Source organism: Archocentrus centrarchus, chromosome 4 (assembly GCF_007364275.1).
Source record: "Archocentrus centrarchus isolate MPI-CPG fArcCen1 chromosome 4, fArcCen1, whole genome shotgun sequence".
NCBI classification, from domain to species: domain Eukaryota; kingdom Metazoa; phylum Chordata; class Actinopteri; order Cichliformes; family Cichlidae; genus Archocentrus; species Archocentrus centrarchus.
In genome coordinates, this window is record NC_044349.1 from 37,394,791 (window position 1) to 37,417,820 (window position 23,030).

The window sequence follows — 23,030 nt, forward strand, 5'->3', positions numbered from 1 at the left end:
CAGCAGATGGTGCCCCTCCCTGAGCCTGGTTCTGCTGGAGGTTTCTTCCTGAGTTTTTCCTTCCCACTGTCACCGAGTGCTGCTGACAGGGGGTCATCAGATTGTTGGGTTTTCTCTCTGTAGGGTCTTTATCCTACAATATAAAGTGCTTCAGGTAACTGCTGTTGTGATTTGGTGCTATAAAAATACATTTGAATTTAACTAAATTGAAACTGCAAGTGCAAACACTTGCATATGCGATATATTTTTATTAATTTACTTAACACACAAGTGCGGTCCAAAGGGTGCTGGTGAACGATCAACCATTTTTGAATTTACTAGATAAATATTGACGAAAGAGGCTCCAGCTGTGTGCCGTGTCGTCTGTGTTTACTGAATGCAGTAAATTATAGTATGTATTTGTCAAATAGGCATACTGTCAATCCTTAGTTTATGTAGCTAATAAGTCAGTAAATTTTAAAAAGAAAAAGAACTAGAAAGATGAGTTTTTTCTTATTTTTGTTTATTTTATCTGGTGAATATTATTGTTTGTCTATCATCTATCTCCTGAGTATCTGTGGTCTAAAGTAGGTAGTGTTCCTTTCTCCAGAGGAAAATCAACCGTGACAAATTAAAAATATAATACCAGTGCTTTCCTGCGATCTGTCAAAATCTCTATATGTTGGCAAAGTGTAATTAATATAATTATAAAACTGTGGCTCATTAAGTTCACCTGCTTCACCAAATATGTGGACTTAAAGTAAGTAAGTAATGCTCGTTCTCATTTATTTCAGTTGAAGAACAAATCATATAACTCATCTGCACATAACTGGGCACAAAGGTGTGGACTGCGTCATAAAGGAAATCACATACAGGTGCGCGTTCATTTAGCTCCTGGCATCGCGCATGCGGGGAAACGTGGTTGCGTTATTACTGTCATCTGGACTTCTGTTAGAACAGGTCAAAAGCGTGCAGCATAAAAAGCCCACATGTGCTGTTTGTTTACCAACATTTTTTATTTGCTGCAGTTTTAAGCTGCAATGCGGACAAATCATTTTATAAATAAACACAAAAATGTGTGCATTATATTCTCGCTGTGTGCTGCAGTCCTGCTGCCGTGGCTCTGCTCTCACACGTTTCCATGCGCAGCGACCTGCTTTGTGCCGCTTGTCTCCTCTCAGCTGGATGTCCCTGATCTGACCTACTAAACCTCATACGCACAACAGCGTTTTTATGTCCCCAAATGCACCGCTCTCAGATCAGTCCTAGATGCGACCCGGGCTGATTTTAGCCCTCGGGAAGAGTACCAATACCCCTGCTTTCCGCGATTTGTAACTTTAATAACAGGGTTTTCTCTATAACAGCTTTCATAAGAGGTCATAAGCGGGATACTAATCCCACTCCCTGCCTCCGCCTCTCCTCCTCTTCCTCCTCCTCCTCGCGCTCTCTCTCTTCCCACTACTGCATTGATGCTGTTACCTCCCTCGGTGATGATGTCACCGGCTCAGTGGAGCTCGAGCATCCTTGCCAAAGACAGGGAGACCACAGAGCCGTTTTGACCGCCTCGGCCGATCATCCCAGGCTGCCTTTCCTTTTTTTTTTTTCTTGGGTCCTCGTTGGCAGCCACGGGGGGAGGAAGAGGAGGGACAGGTACAAGGCACCAGCTGGCGGTGACCTCCTCAGCCCTTGATGGAGAAGGGAAGCTGTTAGCAGGGGCAGCGGCGCCAGACCTGGAGGAGAGCAGCGGAGGTGGCGGAGGTGTCCGCGGAGCTGGATCATAAAACAGACGAGCTCGACAAATAGAGCCCGTTCACGTTATTGGCACTGCGGAGGTAGGGTAGCTTTTTATCAGCGTTTCCATTGTCCCGGTGCTAATGCAGTTTTAATGAGGCAGTCTTTATTTACTTAGTGTTAAATCTCCCGGGGAGAGATGGGCTTAGGGTGCGGCCATTGAAGAGGCTGTCATTGTCGGGGAAAAGCGACACGGTGACAATAAAGCTGCTCTCTAACAGCAGCTACGTGCTGTCAGGTATTTACCTGCGCCTGTTTGTTAATAAAGACGCTCTATTAGTGTGGCAGGACGGCAGGTAGAAATGCACTGTCATCGGGGGAAAGGTGAAGTAGACGTGTGCGCTAAAATGTTATGTCATAACACCAAAAGCTGCGAAACTGACGCAAAAATGTGTTTTCAGTAAGTTAAAATGATCAATTTTAGCCTCGTAACGACGTGTTTATGACGTGTGTTTATGGACCTGCTGTCATCCTGAAACACAAAGTAAAAAAAATCAATCAATAAATTCACTGTTATCTAATCAATGAGGAAATTTTGCATCAAATTGTGTGAGTATAGTGCATGTGCGTTACAGTAGCCTTTGTCACTGGGAAAATGGTGGCCGCCCAGCTGAGCTGAGCTGCATCATCAGCTGATTGGTGTGTGAGCACATTATGATCGTGATGTTATGTGGGGAGAGAAAAATAAGAAGTGAAAATATTTTTACACAACATATCACGTTGCACAGTGACTGGACTTAAGATGAACTAATATTTCCATGTCAGATGACAAAACCAGGCTTGGGTTAGAGCACACCTTCTACATGAGTCAGTGCTTTTCCTTCATTAATCCTGCAGTCAGTTTACACCTGTGTTCCCTGCGTCTCACCAGTACATGTGTTCAGGTGCCAGCAGCAGAGGGTGTACCAGGAATCAGGGTGACACAGCAGATTTACATTCAGTGACGCTGATGGACAGTCCTGGCATGGACACGATGCCAAATCTCAGGCATCACATTAATAAAGAAAAGACCGTCTCTGTTATTAGTATGCATAGTTGTAGCTGATTCAGCGTCAGTGGAAGCTAATTGTATCATACGAGTCTCTGTCCAGCTTATTGATAAACACATTAAAAGATCCGATAATGAGTCATGCTTGCCTTCATCCACCCACCGCACACTAAAATCAGACATTGATTGAATGTTCATTTTCAGTCTTTTAAGAGGCTGCGTGACGAGCTGCTGAATGGAGCCCGACCCTGGATTTGTGGCTGGTTTCAGTGCCATTGTCATCCAGAGGAACAGGCTGACATTTAGCTGCTGCTGCACTTCTTTTGTTACAGCTAGCTTTATTATCCATTCCTCCCCTGGCTGTAGCTGACCATGCATGCTCTTTTCATGCTACAGTCACTCAGCCCTGCCCTCCTCTATTGTCCCATCTCATCGACCACAAGATGTAATATTCCACTTTTGCCATTTTTAACAAAATAATGCAAAAATGAGAAAACTTTAGTAACCTAATGCAACACGACACACGCCAGAAAAGTCTGCCGTGGCGTGACCTTCACTTATGAACTGATGAATGTTGATAAAACTGATGATTCTGGTAATAAAGACGATGGTTCTCGATCTGTTTCATATAACGTGGCTCCACGGGCCTGTGAGATGGACTCGAGCATCCCTTCATCATCGCCACACCTCATGTTCAAACTCATTTTGAACTGATCTAATTAAACACATGACCATATGAAAGTGGAACCTGATGATCAATGTTACCGTCTATTTGGTCTTAAAATATTTATTTATTAGTGTAAATATATATTATTATAATATCAGCTTACATTTACTCCTGTGATCATAATCAGCTACCCATTTATGAGTTATGCTAAGCTGTTCTAACTTCTTATCTGTAACCTGGTTACTAGTCTATTTAACAGTTAATCACTGTTTAACGAGATATTTTAACCAGTTACCTGTATGATAAGTTAATGTGATCCTGTTATGCTTTCCCTACACAGTTGTTTATGCTGATATTAAAGTTTCAGTAATTAGATCAGTGTATGTGGAAGCTCAGGCTTCAGACTCTAAATGCTCACTATCAGACGGCTTTTTAACACTTGGATCAGGTGATTTCATTGAGAGGGGATATCCCTAATATGGTCATCTCAGGCACGGAGCTCAAGCTGTTATCAGAGAAACCCCACCCATCTGCTGTTCAGACCTTCTGTTTATGAGGCTTAGCCAATGAGAAGAAAGCTGGATAAACTAGGGGCTGCAGCAGTGTCAGCGAGCAGCTCAGTGTGAGCCTGCAGCTTTTATTTCCACTCTAGTGGAGAGGAAGAATAAAAATGTGAATCCCCTTTTACACAAAACTACTTTCTCTTTTTTACTTTCTCTTTAGTGACCTTGTGATTATAATTTAAATATTCCAATCATGCGTTCCTTTTGCCCTCCTGTCTCTGCTGCTCATCCATTACTTTGAATTAGCTGTTAGCATTCCTGCTTTAATCTGTTTGGGTTGTAATTCACGTTCTCCTCCTTTCCACAGACCTGCAGGTCGGCCCCGTCCCCGGGCATTAAAGAAGGCACCCCGAGGTGCTAAGAAGACAGCACCATGGCAGGGGCCTCTGTGAAGGTGGCGGTGCGGGTCCGCCCCTTCAATTCAAGGGAGATTGAAAAAGAAAGCAAACTGATCATTCAGATGTCTGGAAACACCACCAGTAAGTACTCGAACTAGAACCTTTTCCTAGAACTGAAGGTTGCGCTGAAAAGAGGAAAATGTGTGTTTTCATTATCTTCAAGGTTGAATTAAATATAGAGTGAAGTAAAACTGTAGACACGGTTTGACGGCAGGCAGGTGTTTGTTTAACCTGCACGATCCTTCTCCATTCAGGAGGCATTAAGTATGAGCTTTTCCAGCTGTGCTGCAGCTCACCTCGACCTCTAACCTTTCTGTGCGGCAGGATTACTGAAACGTAAGTCTGCACAGGATATGGACTCACTGTGCTAATTTCTGCTATACAAGTAAGCCCTATTTAAGACGGCAAATTAGCCAAAGATTTATAGAGACTCAGACTCAGTTTCTGTGGGAGCAAATTTTTAATCCTCCTCAGACAAAATGTACTCTGGTGTGAGAGACCGTGAAAGTACTGCAGGGTCCACCTTTTCATCAGCAAAACAGAGCGAGCGATGAAGGATTTATCACATCACCTGCTTTGCGCATCACACTGTAGGCCATATAATCTCCATATTTATTTATAACAAGTCCTGTTATTTATCAATCTAGATTAAAATGGCTCCTTATTCACCATTTTCTAATTAATCTTTCTATTGAACATTTGGAAGAAACATCATTTTATTATAATCCAAAATAAATCACATGAATTTTCCTGCCAAACCTGCTCTGTTAGTGCGCCACACATTCATGGATTTAACAGAGCGCTGAGCGAAGAGCCTGGAAAGACACTCGATATGTAGTCTGCTTAGCAAGGTAACGAACGCCATTCGTCAATAAATGATGAGACGTCCTAAAATATTTACCGTTTGGCCTAATTTAGACATCTCCTCCTCCCTCCTCGTGTCACGGGTGACTGCACACCGAGCTCGGTGGCCTTTTTGGGCCGTCGTGTTTTTATGTGGTGGTTTGAAAAATTTTGAGTGTACAGTAGGAGTGGTGTTACTTCTTTTGGCTTCCTCCTCTGTTTCTATGACAGTGGACAGTGAGTGTGCGCCTCCTCCAGCAGTGTGATCGTGGATCTGAGGTGCTGGAGTCCACCGGGAATAAACTGAGCGGGTTTGCAGTCTGTGTCCTCAGAGACGTACCGTTTAAAGTCATCTGCGAATTCGATTTTTAATCACACAAATCCTTCTTATTGTTTTCATCCACATAAACGTAACCTTAAACTCTTAACATTGTCGTGTAGCACATTTCAGAGCTCGCGTTAAACAGCACAAAGAGGAAGATCGCAAAATCAACTGAAAGCAGGAACTTTACAGTCTCACACTTATACCATTCAAAGAGAGAAATTAAACAGTAAAGACGCAGATTTCAAACTTTCCTCTGGAAGTTTGTTCCACAGGTTTGGGGCCTGTCGGTGAATTCCAGCTGGTTCAGATTAAAGGATGGTGGTGATAGCTTTGGTCGCGGTTCTACTTTATTCTAGTGTAACACGGGTTACTGGAAAACGTCAGACCTGCACTTGAGTAAACGTGGAAGCTTTTGTGTTTGAGTTTCTCATCCTGACAGCAGCAGAAATATAAGCTCACAAAGCGACTGCTGCTCTGAGCTTCATCCACAGTCATCATTTTACAGACAGATGTACATATTTTTCTTTAGATTGTCTATGTTAAAATCCAGACTTTAAAGTGTCTGTCAGCGCTGTTAAAGCTTCATGTTGTTCAGATGCACAAAGCTGCTTTCAGTGAGACTGCCGGTCTTTCAGTAGAGCAGATTGTTCTCTTCCAAACTGAGTCAATAGCTCTGGATGTGGGCTGGAGGATGTGAGCAGGCTGATGTCATGAAAAGGCCCGCTGGTTGCAGTGTCTGGAGGGGATAGAGAAGCAGGGTATAAATGCCCCCCTTGTCTCTCTGTAGTCTGGGCTGAAGAAAGGAAAAAGAAGAAGGAGTTCGGGATTTTGTGTGTGTGTGTCTCTCGCTGCTTTTGTGCTCCCTGACGTTCATGTGTGGGTCAATAGCCCAGTTCCCACAAAGCAGAAGAATGGCAGTAATCCTGTTGTTTGACAGAGCTCCCCTCCCATGCTGACCTTAATTAAGATGCAGGGGAAAGACCTGGAGGAATAAGGGGCCTCTCTTTAGACGGTGCAAATACTCTGATTTCAGTTTATTTTGCGACAGAAAACTTATAAAGACATCAGACATTTCACCACTGCAACATAGTTGTTAATAATACCTGTAAAAGCAAAGCAGCATGGGCTTAAAGGGCACCGAGTTCAGGATATAGATCGCATATTTAAAATGGCTGTAGCCTAAACCTTGATTCTCTCTGATGGACAGTAGGAAGTGACTCCTCTAGTTTAAAAGCCTCATTTGATTTATGACCTTGGTAACCACTTTTATGGTGAGTTTATGGTCTCAGTGGCTATTTTAAAGTCCTCAATACAACATAATCTTCATCTAAATTATGCCCCCCATTAGAGAAATGTAGACAATAAAGCTGGATCATTTTTTGGGCGTGGCTTTCTTACGACTGATGAGATGAGCATTCAGTGTCCTCAGTTTCTCACAGTCAGATTCAGCCTCACTCGTGACGTTTGGTTTCAAACAGGATGAAGACGTCTTGACCTTCAAAACGGGGGTGAAGTAACTCGGGGCTGTGCCCAGCTTTTACAGCCCTGTCACCTACAGTTCAGTAAGCTGAGATCCATCATATCCTCCTTATTAATCACCTACAGCACTGTGGTAAAAGACCGTTTCTGGGGATAATATACATCTTATATTGGGCTGATTCTTCTCAATGCAGCGTCACTCTGTTTAAAAAATCCCACAAACTTCAGTCACTTGAAGGGAAATTGTGGATTCACGCTGTTTCCTTTTCTTAAAGTCCTCATTAGCATAATGTTTACTCCTCTTTTATGTAAATGTGCATCTTTCAAAGACTTGTGTGACAGGCAGACTTCATAAAGTCAGACGGAGATCAGCAAACAGCTGCTGCTGCTGCTGAATATAGCTTCTGCGTGGCTTTCCTCCAGTCCCTGTCAGTGAGTTCACATCGCCTCGCTCAGACCTGCTGACGCAACCGCATTTCCTCTTCTATTGACTGGGGCAGGTCAGCCGTGACGGTCTGAGCAGCATCACTCAGTCACAATTATGAAGACCCTGCAGCGACGACGGACACAAACGTGGAATATGCAGTAAAAGATACTGAAAACATGATAGAAGGGCAACTGAAATGAGCCTGCAGCAGACAGTCACTGCTGCAATCAGGAAAAACGATGATGGACGTGGGCGTTCCTCACACACATGGTGATGAGTGGGGCTTTAAGAAAGTGGGACACCTGCTCAACTTAGGACCAGGTGTCCCATCCAGTTTCAGTCAGGGTTATATGAAAAGATTGTTTGACCCTCAGTTTATTAAAAATATTGCAAATCAAATATAAGTGAAATTTGTTACATATTATTAGGAAAATATAAAACATGTAGATCTCTCACATTTGGAATTTGCAGTGATCTGTAATTACTCTTCTATAATGCAGCCATTAAACTGCAGTGTTGCAGGTGCAGACTGAGGTGAAAAAAAGCCAACAGATGAATTTTTAATTAAAGTCCCGTTTGTCGTTGTGTTTGTAGTTGGAAACGTTCTGCCATCTGCTCTGATCCCTAAAGATGAATAAAATACATTGTTTTACATTACACGATAACACATTTTATTGGCAGATCATATTTGGGATGGATCGCCCTTTTGTGGACAAGAATTGCCCAGATGTGATGTGTGCTGTGAAAATGAACGGCAGAGCCGCTCGGGTACTTCCTGTTGATAAATGTGTCGATGAGGCTTTTACTTCCCAACACTCCAGACGCGGTGATGAGGAAAAACGAACTGCTGCCATTTCCCATCGAATTACGTCTGCCGTTCATGATGTGACTTCAGAGCTGCTGACATCTATTAAATCCACACCGAGAAATTAAAACGTGCTTCCGTCATAAAAAGGGAAGATAGATGGCAAAGGGGATATGATGAAGGTTGGAGGAGGTGACCTCTGTGTGCTTAACATCACTGGGAGGTGGAACCTCAGTCCTGCTCCTCTGTCTCTCTGCAGTCCTCGTGTATGATTGGTTACATAGTTTCATGAATTATCAGAAATTCTCTTTCAGGCAAATATGGCAACAGAAGAGATATTAAAATTAAAAACACGCATTTAACAAGCACGAAGGTATTAAAGGAGTCTGTGCACGAGCAGTCTGCAGCACCCTGTCCTTCTGCCCTGATGGTAATACATGCTGCCAGTCACCAGCACTCCAAAGTAATCACCTTATCTGAATGCAAGACACTCCTCTGCTGTGTGCTCCAGCAGGGGTGTGGACGGATCATCTCGTATGAGTCACAGCACTACTGAAGATGAGGAAGCTTAGAGAGGGTGTCACACTGTGAAGGCTTCTGGGCAGTGATCAGATCTTGGTATTTTTTTTTTTTTTTTAGGTTAAAGGTTTAAAAAGCAACAAGCAATGTGACTGTTAATATTTCCTAATGAAATATGACCCAAAAGGGCAGCACTGTGTAGTAAAAGCTGCAGCACAACAGAATGAATGTTGGTGCGCAACGTTAGATATTGTAGTGGAGCAGTAACGTCCTCCTTCACTGCCCCTTTGGTTTGGCAGGACAGATTCTTACTTTTCATTAACCTTTATTTAAGTAGGCAGTGAATGCAGCACGTCCGGGGCTCAGATAGGCAGTACTGATGTGTTCTGATGGTGCGTCACAATGTAAAGCAGCATGTAAAGCTGAAGCAGGTTGGTGGTGGAGAGGTGAAAATGAGCTAAGGAAGAACAGATTTCTTTAAACTCTCTGACGTTGTTTGACGATGCACTCTCCAAGTGTCCTTCTGGTTCTTGAAATTGTTGCTGTTAGCAGCAAATGCAGGCTGCACTGTTTGGATAAGTATGACAAATATGAGGCCTGTAGTGCGTTTCTGTTCATATCTGGCCTTCGTCCAGAGTACCTGGGTGAGTCATGGCCAGTAAGTGAGGTCTCATCTCTTAGTCATGGTGAGGATTGGATCTGAAATCTGAAACCCAAGGCAGCCACACTGGCCTATATTTCATAGCTGGAAACAGTAGCAGAGGAGAGAGGAAATAAAAGCGTGTACACTTACTTGGGATCGTACTTAGCTCTGGGCCTTTAACTCTCTTATCGACCGCATCTGCATTAGAGGAAATGGTCCGGAGCTCTGGGAGCAGGGAGGAAGCATCATGTTGGCACCAAAACCAAATCAGATGTGTGGGCACACTAACATGTGGAGCAGTATTCATGCAAAAAAAAAAAAACCTGATTTCATTGTGTGGGTGTGTTTCAGAACAGCTATTGTCTCAGTCTTGATGCACAGCAGGAAAAATCTGAAAGAATATTAAATATTAGAAAAAATAGGAATTTCATTATCTAATATTTCACTTTGCACACAGTGGGATCTCTTCGAATGCAAACAAAAACAATGATGATGTCACAGGTTTTCTGCATTTTCTCCAAAAACATAATTAGTGTGGACACATTTTTTATTCCACAACTTAAAAATATAAACAAACTGTAACGATTCCTGTGTTTATGCTGTGTGCTTTATCTTTGAAACCAGTGCATCATCATCGTCATCATCAGTAGGTTGATCAGTGCTGTTTGCAGACATGTCTGCATGACGTGCGGTCGGCCGTCAGTGGGATATGATTTCATTTAAACATAACTAGATTTTCTCGAGCTATCGTCATTCTGGGGAATAGACTATTAGTGCTTACTTCAATATCATTCACATATTTCCCTCTTGATGTGGCGTGTTTATCCATTTATACTGTGTAAGTGGGAGTTGCTGACCTTTAGAGATGGCTGCCAAGACCTCTGCCTTCTCTTGAATGTGATGGATCTGAAAGGCTGCTGGATTTTGGTGTTCTGATAAACTTAAACATATTGAACTGAAAAACCACACAAACTTTGTTGTGAGCAGTTTTATGAAGGAGCCGTTTCCTTTCTCCTGTCTGCATCGGCTGAGCGGAGTTTACAGCCTCCTCGTGGGGAGATGCATGTTTCCTTCTGCACGTCTGTGAAAGTTCCTCCAAAGTTTCATGATTTCTAAAAAGACAAAATGCTGCAGAGTATTTTATGAAAATATGTAAATCTGATTTGGGGTGAACTGTCCCTTTAAACTGGGATGCAGTTATACACTGTTTGCTATTACACAGTAATTAATGTGTAATAGGGAAAAATGTATTTCCTGTTTGAGTAAAGAGACGGACGTTTAAATGGCTCGTGGTGGATTTACAGAACAGCTGGCAGACACTTCACCGGCCCTCTGGGAAGAATGAAAGCTGTAACGCTGGCAAAGGTGGAATTTATTGGAGGACTACCAAAGGTCAACGGAGCCTGACAAAGTGCAGCTGTGAATGATGAGCTGAGCCCGAGCTTATATCAATGAAACCTGGCATGTAACAAAATGGCTTCATCATCATCTCAGGGGTGTCAAACATGTGGCTTGAGGAGCAGAACAAAAGGCCTTAAATGTAAATGTTTGTTTATTCTAAAAGTCGGGAAACATTTGAAGGTTTTGGGTTACCATTCTGTAACTTCCTGTTTTATTTTATAAGCCTAGTTTTTTTATGCATTCTAGTTGCCTTTATTTCTGACCATTGCTGGCAGTTTTCTCAGTGTACATTGTCATAATTCATCTCTCTCCCTGCTACATACTATACTGCCTCAGCTTTCATCTTGTCATTCTGGTTGGTCACAGGTTTTAGCTAATTTCCCCGTGTTCTTAGTTTATGGTAAATGTTCTTATATGTCTGAGCACTCAAAGCACTTATACAACATGTTTACATTTACCCCATTCACACAAGCACTTCCATGATTAATGATCCATGATTTATTATCTAACATTCACACTCCAATGGTTGCATCAGAGAGCGACTTGGGGTTAAGTATCTTGCAGTCTGGAGTAGCCAGTCTGGAGTAGCCAGGATTCAAACCGCCAACCTTCCGATCAGTGGGTGACCTGCTCTACCTCCTGAGCTACAGCCACCCCATTATCTCCCCATGTTCAGGCTGCTTTCTGGCCTTTTGCTCGCTCCTCGCCTGGTTTGCCTCCATCACTGATTTCAGCGTTTTAGTAAAAAAAAAAAATGGATTTTGAACTTTGACCCGTTCTCTAGTGTCTTCTGTTTGGGTCCTCTTTAAAATGTGATGAAACATGTATGCAGGTGGTGCAACAAATATGAGTGTTGCTTTATTGTCATATCACAATAGTATCATCACCACTAGAAGGCTTTTACTCTCCTTTTATAAGTTCTCCAAATTTACAGTATAACACAGAGGGAAAGAACAGGGATCATCAGCGGTCATTTTATCACAGCCTACAAAGTGAAATTAATAATGACTTTAAAGCAATAATCCTGTTTGCACACACCCATAGATCCAGTGGATGATTAAAAACCCAAAGGTAACTCTTGGTACAGAAAGCAGACTCGCGCAGCACGAGCCGAGCTCAGATCCAGTTTCACGTGGGCGGCTCTCACCCTCCCTCTGACCCTGTTCCTTGTCCTGTCTTTCAGCCATCATCAACCCCAAGCAGGCCAAAGACAACAAGAGCTTCAACTTTGATTACTCCTACTGGTCTCACACCTCGGTAACTCATTGTGCACCCCTGCAGCCACAACACGCTCACATATTTACATCAGTTCTTCTGCTCCAGCTTTAGCAGAAATTCTAACTTTTAGATGGCCTCTCTGTCCACAGCCCGAGGATGTCAATTATGCATCTCAGATGCAAGTGTACAAAGACATCGGAGAGGAAATGTTGCTTCATGCCTTTGAAGGCTACAACGTCTGCATCTTTGCTTACGGTCAGACGGGTGCTGGCAAGTCCTACACCATGATGGGGAAACAGGATGTGAAGGATCAACAAGGAATCATTCCCCTGGTACAGATATGCTACCATTAATTTAACAGTGCACATAATAAATACGGTTATTTCCTTTTTGTAAATGATTATGTTTCTGCTCTTCCAGCTGTGTGAAGATCTTTTTACGAAGATCAATGATAATACAAACAACAGCATGTCCTACTCTGTGGAGGTAAATGAGAGCACCACTCCTGTTTGTGTGCTGGGTTCAGACTGGTCACCTGTTATAAATGTTCAATCAAATGTGAATTTGAACAGGTAAGCTATATGGAAATCTACTGTGAGCGCGTGCGGGACTTGCTGAACCCCAAAAACAAAGGGCACCTGCGGGTGCGAGAGCATCCTCTGATGGGGCCTTACGTGGAGGACCTGTCCAAGCTGGCCGTCACCTCCTACAATGACATCCAGGACCTGATGGATTCTGGCAACAAGGCCAGGTAATGGAGTCATCCATTTACAGTGGTATACAAAGTTTGGGCACCCCTGATAATTTTCATGATTTTCCTTTATAAATCACTGGCTGTTCGGATCAGCAGTTTCAGTTAAATATATCATATAGCAGACGAACACAGTGATATTGGAGAAGTGAAATGAAGCTTATAGGATTTATAGAAAGTTATTTAAACAAAATTAGGCAGGTGCATAAGTTTGGGCACCCCAACAGAAAAATGACATCAATATTTAGTAGATCCTCCTCCTGCAGAAATAACAGCCTCTAAATGCTTCCTATAGCTTCCAATGAGAGTCTGGATTCTGGTTGAAGGTATTTTGGACCATTCTTCTTCCCAGGTTTGATGGTTTCCGAGCATCAAGGGTGCCCAAACGTTTGCATACCACTGTATCAAGTCCCAGAAAAAGGCACAGACGCTGAATTTACATGGTTTAAGTTCTAAGTCAGCAAGTTAGCTTGGTTAGCAACTTGCATAAACTGTATAAATGCAACATATAAGGACACACATATACCTGCCAGTTAGTGCAGTAAGTAAATATTAGAATTTCACTCAACAAAAGTGGAGCACAGACTGCTGAGCCTCACAGCCTTCTAATTGATCAGATATTTACATAAAATAATGTGAAGGCAGAAAGACCACACACAGGGGTGGAGGATCCAGCTCAGGGACTCCACTGAGCTGATGTAAAGCAGCTTGCAGCCTGCTCGGCTCCCACATGCTAATAAAATTTAAACTGCTGAGTTATATAACAGCTCACCTCATGTACAGTTGTTCTGGAGGGGGGTGTTTGCCGTAGGGACCAAAGCCCCGTCTCCCCCCAGGCTGTAAAGCATTTTAACAGTCTGTGGGGGGGATTTACTCACTTTTGGAGTGGCTTCAAGTGGCCGTTTAGGGAACTGCAAGTTTTGGCAGTTCCCTATTTTAGCGCCATTGTTTGCTATTTGGAATAAAAAGGCTTCTCTGATCATTTGCTGTGAAAAGCACCTGTGAGACACATTCAGCATCTTTCTTTCTCTCCTAAAGTAGGTCCAAGTTTTATACTAAGGCCTACTCACAGGCACAGGGTGTGAAATCAGGAAAGGTCTTATGAAATGCATGGATGCATTGTTTAGCTAATACAGGTCCCAGGCTTTTCTGTTTTTAATTGTCTGTTGGTTGCAACTGCGCTCGTTTTTAAATCCTAAGGTTTTTCATTTTGTCCTCATGGTTTTAAAGCTGCTAAGAACTGTTTATGGTGCAGATTTCAAAAATTACCGCAGGGCTTTATGGATTAAATCTAAATATCGTGGCTTTTGGCTTCAGTTTTTAAAAAATCTGTCCAATCTTTAGCTTCTTCTTTAGAAAGATGGTTACATCCCCCAGATCATGAATATATACAGAGATGGGAAATGCACAGAAGTGGCATTTATAGTCAATATTCATTTAAAATATTTTCATGGAAGCAAAGCAACAGTAGACACGTGAGAAAAGTAACTTTCAAAGTAAAACAGGAAGCGTAAACAAAGAGAACACAGGGGGAGCAGGATGGGAGATAAACCACAATCACAGTGACCATGACCTTACTGTACCTGCTGTTACACTACATACATTTTTGTTCAAATTGTGCAATCATAAGCTTTTCATGTAATTACCTGTTTCTTCTTGAATATTGATTTATGATGATGATGATGATGATTTATGTGTCATATACAAATCCATTTTTGAAATTTTATTCTGCAAACCACATCCTTCTGGCTCATTTGAACTCATTAACATTGGTGTCTGTGCAGGACGGTGGCCGCCACCAACATGAATGAGACGAGCAGTCGCTCGCACGCCGTCTTCAACATCATATTCACCCAGAAACGGCACGATGCAGAGATGGATAACACCTCTGAGAAGGTAGAGGATCTCTGTCCCATCCTCACTCAGTTTGTTTAAGCTGCTGCTCATCTGCTCTCTGATTTAAGTCTCGATGTGAAGTGGAAATCAATGACGGCTCGAAGGTCATGAGGATAATTCTTAAGCTGTTTTTTAATGAAGCCTGTCTCTGTAATACAGATGAATACCTATGGATTGTTGTTGCTGTTGAAATCTCATGTGTTGCATCTCATTAACTGGATTCTGCTTATTCTGCCTGCTGATGCAGGTCAGTAAAATCAGTTTGGTGGATTTGGCTGGCAGCGAGAGAGCCGATTCTACCGGAGCCAAAGGGACCAGGCTAAAGGTGAAAACACCGAAAATCATGTTTACTTGAGAACGAATGAATCTGACTGAATTCATATTAAAGCAAAACTCCTCCATCGCAGGAAGGAGCAAATATCAACAAATCTCTGACCACGCTGGGGAAGGTCATCTCTGCTTTGGCAGAAGTGGTCTGTATCAACTATTTGCTGCATTTTTTAAGATAAAATTGATCTTGTGTTGATAAAAATGACAATTTGGACTGTTTCACTTCATTTTAGGACTCTGGGCCGAATAAGGTAAGTGATTTAAATCTGATTATTCTAACTCATTATTTCTTTTAACCTAAATGCAGACAAATGCATTAATGTTGTTTTTGTTGTTGTTTTATTTATAAACAGAATAAAAAGAAGAAAAAAGCAGAAAGTTTCATTCCATACCGAGATTCAGTTTTGACTTGGCTGCTGAGAGAGAATCTGGGTATGAGCTCTGAATCTGTTCCAAAGCCATCACATGCTCCCTCTTCCTGAGCTGGGAAGTTTTCCTTTTCTTTGAGACCTATAATAGAACAAGTCTGCCAGACCATATCGTTACAGTTATACATGCTGTAGTACCATCGTGTGGAATATTACAACCCACTATACATCATGGTTCTACGTCAATAGAACCATCAGAACCCTAATTATAATAATATGTATGAAGGTAATCCATAGTAACTGCAGTGGTATGCAAAAGTTTGGGCACCCCTGTTGATTCAACTATTCAGCACACTTTGCACAAGGAGAGGCTGTATGGGAGAGTAATGCAGAAGAAGCCTTTTCTGCACACACGCCACAAACAGAGTCGCTAAAGCACATTTGGACAAGCCAGCTTCATTTTGGAATAAGGTGCTGTGGACTCATGAAACTAAAACTGAGTTATTTGGACATAACAAGGGGCGGGATGCATGGTGGAAAAAGAAAACAGCATTCCAGGACAAACACTTGGCACCCACAGTAACATTTGGTGGTGGTCCCATCATGCTGTGGGGCTGTGGGGTCAGTGCAGGTACTGGGAATCTTGTTAAAGTTGAGGGTCGCATGGATTCCAGTCAATATCAGCAGATTCTTGAGAACAATGATCAAGAATCAGTGACAAAGTTGAAGTTGTGCCGGGTATGGATACTTCAACAAGACAACGACCCTAAACACTTCTCAGCATCTACTGAGGCGTTCATGCAGAGGAACAAGTACAACGTTCTGGAACGGCCATCTCAGTCCCAGACCTGAATATTATTGGACATCTGTGGTGGGATTTAAAGCGGGCTGTCCATGCTCGGAAACCATCAAACCTGACTGAACTGGAGATGTTTGGGAAAGAAGAATGGTCCAAAATACCTTCAACCAGAATCCAGACTCTCACTGGAAGCTATAGGAAGCATTTAGAGGCTGTTATTTCTGCAAAAGGACGAGCTACTAAATATTGATGTCATTTTTCTGTTGGGGTGCCCAAACTTATGCACCTGCCTAATTTTGTTTAAATAATTATTGCACACTTTCTGTAAATCCTATAAACTTCATTTCACTTCTCCAATATCACTGTGTTCATCTGCTATATGAAAGATTTAACTGAAACTGCTGATCTGAACAACCATGGAAATTATCAGGGGTGCCCAAACTTTTGCATACCACTGTACATAAGGTAGCTAAAGAGTGCAATAGCCCACAGAGAAATTGAAAAACATTTTCTGTATCTAAATATTATGCTAGATAAAGAAATGCCATAGCTGTACATGCTAATGCACACGATAAAGCGCATGGAGTACGTGTTGTTGTTAGCGCTTTCTACGTGATTTTTGCGATCCTGTTAGAGGAAGGATACAGCACTCTGAGACACGTTGAATGCATTATATGTAAGTGTAAATCCTCTGGTTTGATATGCAAAAAGACTTATTGCTCTATCATATGTGGGTTCAATTTTACCAGCATTTAAAAGCAGTCAGCAGTCGGGAGCGCCGGCGCTCCGGCAGGTCACACGGATTTAAGCAGGAAGGTGGAAACTATTTGGAAGGTTTATTTAGTTTTATTGCTCAAGGTCTTAAATACTGATACTTAGTATATAAACAAACAAACAGTAACTAACAGATACAACCTTATACCATATTACTTTTTAAATGTTAGTTAAGTTGAAGATAAAACAAGCATTTGCTTTCATCTGTTTGATCTGTTGTTCCCATTTTTCCAGCTCCACGTTCATGCATTACTGGTAATAATCTGTTATTTCTACACACGCTGAACCCAAAGTGTGCTGATCTACGTTTTTTCTGCTCTGCAGGGGGGAATTCTCGCACTGCAATGGTTGCTGCCCTGAGTCCAGCCGATATCAACTACGATGAGACCCTCAGCACGCTCAGGTAAACCGAGCAGACGGCACTTTTTGTGCTGCAGATATTTCCTCCCACACAGCTGGTGATGTTTGAAGGACACCGATGAAGCTGAGGCATCGTGTAATCCGTGCTCCCCTCAGTGGCTCACCTCGTTTTCACATTTCAAAAACCTTTCACGGGTTCCATCTCCAGACTGCAGAGTCAAGGATGTCAGGGGAATTATCAGTGTCTGTGTGTGTGTGTGTGTTGTTGTCTTCTCACACACCTGTGTCTCAATGATCCCTACCTTTCCCAGGTACGCTGACCGTGCCAAACAGATTCGCTGTAACGCCGTCATCAACGAGGATCCCAACAACCGATTGGTGCGCGAGCTGAAGGAGGAGGTGTCTCGCCTGAAAGAGCTGCTCTATGCTCAGGGCCTGGGTGACATCATTGAGAGTAAGGGACCATTTACTGGATTTATGTAGCCATTATCTGTAGATTGAATTTTAAATTGTTCATAATGGTTTTAGACTCTTTTTAAGAGTCAGCCCCCTCACAAGCAGATTTATTCTCCCTGTGCTCACAGACGTGTTGATGTGTTCAAATAGAGCGAGAAGCAAATTAAGAACCAGCCAGGGCAATGAAATCAGTGGGAAGGAGTTGATGAAAATGAATAGACAGGAAGTGGTTTCAGCAGGAGGACCAAACCTGGCATGAGTGCACTTTATTCCCATTTGTGTCCAAACAGGCTGGAAAAATGGTGTAGGTGTGGGTGCAAGCATTTGCTTCTGGAGCTAACACATCATTCCGGCTAATATTTCCACTTCGGTCCTTATGGTCACTCAGTCATGCAGCAGTGCCGTTCGACGTGCCACAGTTTCAGTCAGCATGCAGATAAAATGAAAAAGACACCCAGCTGTGAAACCAGCAGGGTGCTCCTGCACAAATCAGACTGCACAGGTCAAACACCTGCTCATAGTGGGAAGTGAATTCATCTCAATTGTGCTTTTTTTAAAATGTCAGATACCATTACAGACGTCAGCCTAAATTGTCTGCAAGCACTGATAGCATATTCCCTCTCTTAAACGTCTGAGCAGCTGATCTTAGTACTTAGTTCAATCCAAATATGAGACTTTCACTCAGACTGGAGCACAAACCACATTATTGATCAGATCCTTTTAAAATGACACCAACAGCACAAACGTGGTCAAGAGGTCCAGTTCAGCAAACTAGCAGAGGAGAATCTTTGAGCCGCTATAAATCTTTAATTGATACGACTGACCTTTGGAGCGAATCCTCAGGCTAGAGCAGTGGTTCCCAAAGTGTGGGGCACGGCCCCCAGTGGGCCAGAATGGTACTGCAGGTGGTTCTTACGCGCTCTTGACTTTGGAAACCACTGCATTAGAGGAACTGCAGTTTTTGACTGGTCTGAGGTCTGAGGTTGCTTCTCACTCATGACACATCTCTCTTTATGACATGCTGCTCAAAGTTATGTCTTTAAAAAAGAATATGTAATTTTGGCTAGAACCAATAGCATCAGATCATTGCATCTCTGATCTTGAGCGCACATTCACTGCAGTGTTGCACGTCTAAATGCACCTAATAAATAAATGTGTTATTTTGAAATCATGTGCAGTTAATTTTCCAGAGAAAGACGAAGTCAGTAACCAGCATTTCAGATTTTGTAGAGCACACTATGATGACTGCAGTGCTCAGGCGTTCACCTGTGGATATTTTATCTGAAGGTGCTGTGCTGTCTCTTCTCTCTCTTTGTCTCTTCTCCCAGCATATCGAGCGTCTGGTGCTGATATCGAGGGTTTGAAATGTGTGTTTTCTGTCTCTTGCTTTCGGCTCTGCAGCTTAGAATCGCAGCTGATTAATGTGGCAGTGAATGGTGGCTTTTCAGTGTTCTCTGCAGCACCAAAGGAGCTGATCTGATTATTTTAAGTGATTTTCAGTGAAATTCAAGAAGCTAATGAAGTTAATGCAGTACAAACAGCATGCATTCATCTCTGTTCAGGCTGCATCATTTTCAGGTATGACATGTCATGGTGCTGTAGAGATCTGTGTATGGCTTTGCAGAGGCACTGGTAGAGCAGCAGAGCAAAACGATATGGACGCTTATGCACCGTAATGGAATTCATTTCATCTTTAATTTCCCAGATGTAGAAAATGTGACATCCATTTTCCCCCGGCAGGTCTGTCTGCTTCTGTGTAATTTGTACTTCAGTCTTGCAGCAAGAAAATACACGTCTCAGATATAAAGACCGAATTTAACGACACATACAGTTCAGCACGAGAAAGGAAAGAATCCTGAGGGATTATTTAAAAAAATATTCTAAGCAATATATTCACACAGCATACAACACTGTAATGAGATTATCAATAAACCTGAAAACCTCACATCCTGAAAATGTCTAAGTGGTTCTAAAATACTGCGTTTAATCCATCAGTATAACAGCTGAGCAGTTCTGGTGTTAAAATGATCGGGTCATCTGTGACCCACTGATGCAGTGTGAATAAAAACCCATATTTCATTCACAGTAGAACAAAGAAAACATACAAATGTTTAAACTGAAAAATATGAGCTCATTTTGAATTTGATGGATCCTTCTGCCTGTAAACATCTGGATCTGAAGAGAGCAGCAGCGGGACTTTGGGAATGTTGTCCCGTTCGGATTCTGGCTGCTCAGCAGTTCTGGGTCAGAAGTCCGGACTGCAGGATGTGGTTCAGCATCGTCCTGCTGAAAGATGAAGTTCATCCAGTGCTGATTTTCAGCCTTGTCCCTGCAGACAGAGATGTCTCCAGATTGCTGGACTCTTTTAATGATATTATTGCTGTAGATGATGAGATATTTAACGCCTTTGCAAGTTTATGTTGAAATTGTTCTGAAATTGTTCCATAATTTGTAGATTGTGACCCTCTGCCTCTCTAAGATGTTTTTTTTAGACCCAATTGTTGCCAATTAAGCTGATTAGCTGCAAAATGTTCCTGTTTTCTTTTAGTCCCGCCTACTTTTCCAGCCTTTTTTGCCCCATTCCAGCTGCCATCAAATTTAAAATGAACCTGTATTTTTCAAGAAATAGAAACAGATGTTTGTTATGTTTTACTGTGTTCTATTGTGAATAAAATTGGATTTGTATTTTATAAAAAACGAAAAAGAACCTGCAGTGTAGTTGAATGAGGGTAATCTAATTTGAGCAGTTTCCACAGTAAGCTGTCGACTTTAAAAAATCCCTGTGTTCATCAAGGTCTTTTTAAAATGTGATATTAAAATGTGTTTAGGCTACATTTAATACATGTAATCTTTTTACCCTCTAAAGCTCTAAAGGGGGCCGGGTGAAGCATTTCCCTTGATCCATGATATCACGTAACTTATATTTCTTTTATGTTATATTTACCTTAAAGTTTATGAATCATCAGAGTTTCAGCTCCTGCTGGAGCGATAAGATGATGACGTAGCCTTAAGTCATATAATCACTTCCATAATATTGAATCTTTTAGCCACATGCTTTAAAATTTTACAGTTTTTCCATAATACACAACTTACTGAACCGCAGAGGCAACGTTGTGTGACCAGTCTTGGCGAGCTGCAGCCCGTGCAGATGGATGGGTGTGATACACTTGGCCAGTTTATTGCTCTGTGTTGCCATAGCAGCAGCTGCAAGGTTGTTATTATAGCATGCATCACAGGCCCTTCAGGTGCCACAGTGAAGCTGAGATAAAGCTCTGAACAGAAAAATATAATGTGCACTTTTTTAAGTGTTACTTTAATAACAGATTTACTCAGAAATTTCCTTCCAGGCTCATCAAACACGCTCACCACCGTGTCTGATCCTCTGCTGGAAAAATGGATTTCTGCTTCCAGTAATTTGTTGGACATTAATAATTTGGGCACACTGAGCAGTAAATGCATTTTGCTGCTTTCAGATAATAATCTCAATTGAGATTTCTGGCTTTCTAATGTTGTCTGCAGAAAATAAGACCCCATTAAAAATGAGTCATCGTGTTTGTGCACACGGGCTCTGCAGAGCTTACGTACTCTGCTGTTTTCCATCACTGATGACTTTTTTAATCTTTTTGTGAGGGATGCTTGAATGGGAATGAGTGATGGGAATCCTTTCTCATGCTATTTGAGCAGTTTTTGAATGGTCCTGCATATCATGCTGTGCTTGGTGTTTCGTACGGTAGCTTCATTTTCTCTGAGTCTTCTTGTGGCTGGATGGCCTCCTCGTTGCATCATTTACCGTAAGTTCTCTGTGGCTTTCTGCTGGTGCTGCCCTCGCTTCTGTGCTACCGGCTCTGATTTCTCTCTGTGAGTTAGATTCGTTTCAAGACACGTCTCCTTTCTTTTCTATTCTCCTCTCTTCCTTTTCTGTCTGCATTTCTCCGTTCCTTTACTCCCTGTTATCGATTACCCCGAACCCCACTTCCTGTCCCCACTCCCCACGCCCCGTCATACCCTGACAGACGTGTCCGATTACAAGAACAATAACAATAAAGGCCAAGCTGTGAATCAAAGGGATGATCTCTCCACAGTGACCAATGCCATGACGGGGATGAGCCCCTCTCCGTCTCTCTCGGCCTTGTCCAGCCGAGCCGGCTCTATCGCCAGTCTGCACGATCGCATCATGTTCAGCCCGGGCAGCGAGGAGGCCATCGAGAGGCTGAAGGTGAGCACTGACCCACGTCTTTCAACACGCACCTCAACTTTGCATGTGTGTGCACACATTTCCCAGCACCTCTCAGCTTTATATAGTCAGGAAATAAATCTTCAGTGATCTTCACCAAGCCTTGTTCTTACTCTAGTCTGTCTGAGTATTTCTAATTGCCAGCAGACCTAAACGCCGGTGGGACGTGTGCTCACAGCTCAGTTCACCAGAGAACACCAGAACTGGCTCCCAGTTCTCTTCACGAGTTCACACCGAGCTCATGTGACAGACGTGAAAGTCTGGAGATGCCGTGGCTTCGCTCACACGTGCTCGGTGTGAACCTGCTCTCGTCTGTGAGGAGGATGGGGCACCAGTTCTGGTGAATCTCTGCTGAATGCCAGTCGAGCTGTTGATGAGCATTGTAGTTATAATTACAGGGATTTACTGAGGAGGAACAGGCATCCAGTGGCACCCCAGGCCCCCCTCTATCCATGTCCCTGGCTGTTTTCAATAATCACTGAAGCTCGAGCTTCTTCTGTAGATTCAAGATTTATTTTACATGTCAGCATCAGGTCATCTAATGAAAGTTTGTTCAATTTATGCTACTCATAAATGGTAATGGAGTAAGTAAGTTAATAAAAAAGCTGGAAATGTTATGGTTTCATTGTTGAGTTTGGATGTTTCTTTTTTGTTGAATACAGATATAAATCACCGGATTTGCCATTTAAATGATCATCACCGCTGTCTTTTTTTTAATGCCAGGAAACAGAGAAAATCATCGCTGAGCTCAATGAGACCTGGGAAGAGAAACTCCGCAGAACAGAAGCCATTAGAATGGAAAGGTAGGACAGAGGAGATGCTTCTTTCTGGCTTCTATTTACTTCATTTCAGCTTTAAATCAAGCTATACAAAAGAAGGCAAACAGACCTAAGAACAATTCAAGAACAGAGAAAAGACGGCAGGATTCCAACTCTAATCAGTGCTGTAAGAAATATGACCTGATTATCACAATAAGAGCATTCGCGGTAAGGAGAGTGACGTATTTCCAGTTCTCT

The 23,030-nt window shown here is 42.5% G+C and overlaps 1 protein-coding gene across 2 annotated transcripts in view; it reads left to right on the forward strand.

The window, feature by feature from the left end:
• Positions 1-1,529: 1,529 nt before the first annotated feature.
• The window catches only part of kif1aa (kinesin family member 1Aa), a 50,216-nt gene continuing 28,715 nt past the window's right edge, over positions 1,530-23,030 (forward strand). Inside the window, exons 1-15 of one of the 2 annotated variants that reach the window (XM_030728239.1) lie at positions 1,530-1,811; positions 4,296-4,467; positions 12,012-12,085; positions 12,196-12,378; positions 12,467-12,532; positions 12,619-12,797; positions 14,582-14,693; positions 14,941-15,018; positions 15,101-15,166; positions 15,257-15,274; positions 15,377-15,455; positions 17,289-17,367; positions 17,636-17,778; positions 21,794-21,996; positions 22,738-22,817. In XM_030728239.1, coding sequence (XP_030584099.1) covers positions 4,362-4,467; positions 12,012-12,085; positions 12,196-12,378; positions 12,467-12,532; positions 12,619-12,797; positions 14,582-14,693; positions 14,941-15,018; positions 15,101-15,166; positions 15,257-15,274; positions 15,377-15,455; positions 17,289-17,367; positions 17,636-17,778; positions 21,794-21,996; positions 22,738-22,817 — 1,466 coding nt within the window. In that variant the 5' untranslated portion in view covers positions 1,530-1,811; positions 4,296-4,361. The remainder of the gene's footprint in view (positions 1,812-4,295; positions 4,468-12,011; positions 12,086-12,195; positions 12,379-12,466; positions 12,533-12,618; positions 12,798-14,581; positions 14,694-14,940; positions 15,019-15,100; positions 15,167-15,256; positions 15,275-15,376; positions 15,456-17,288; positions 17,368-17,635; positions 17,779-21,793; positions 21,997-22,737; positions 22,818-23,030) is intronic. The other variant, XM_030728240.1, reaches the window with a different exon arrangement.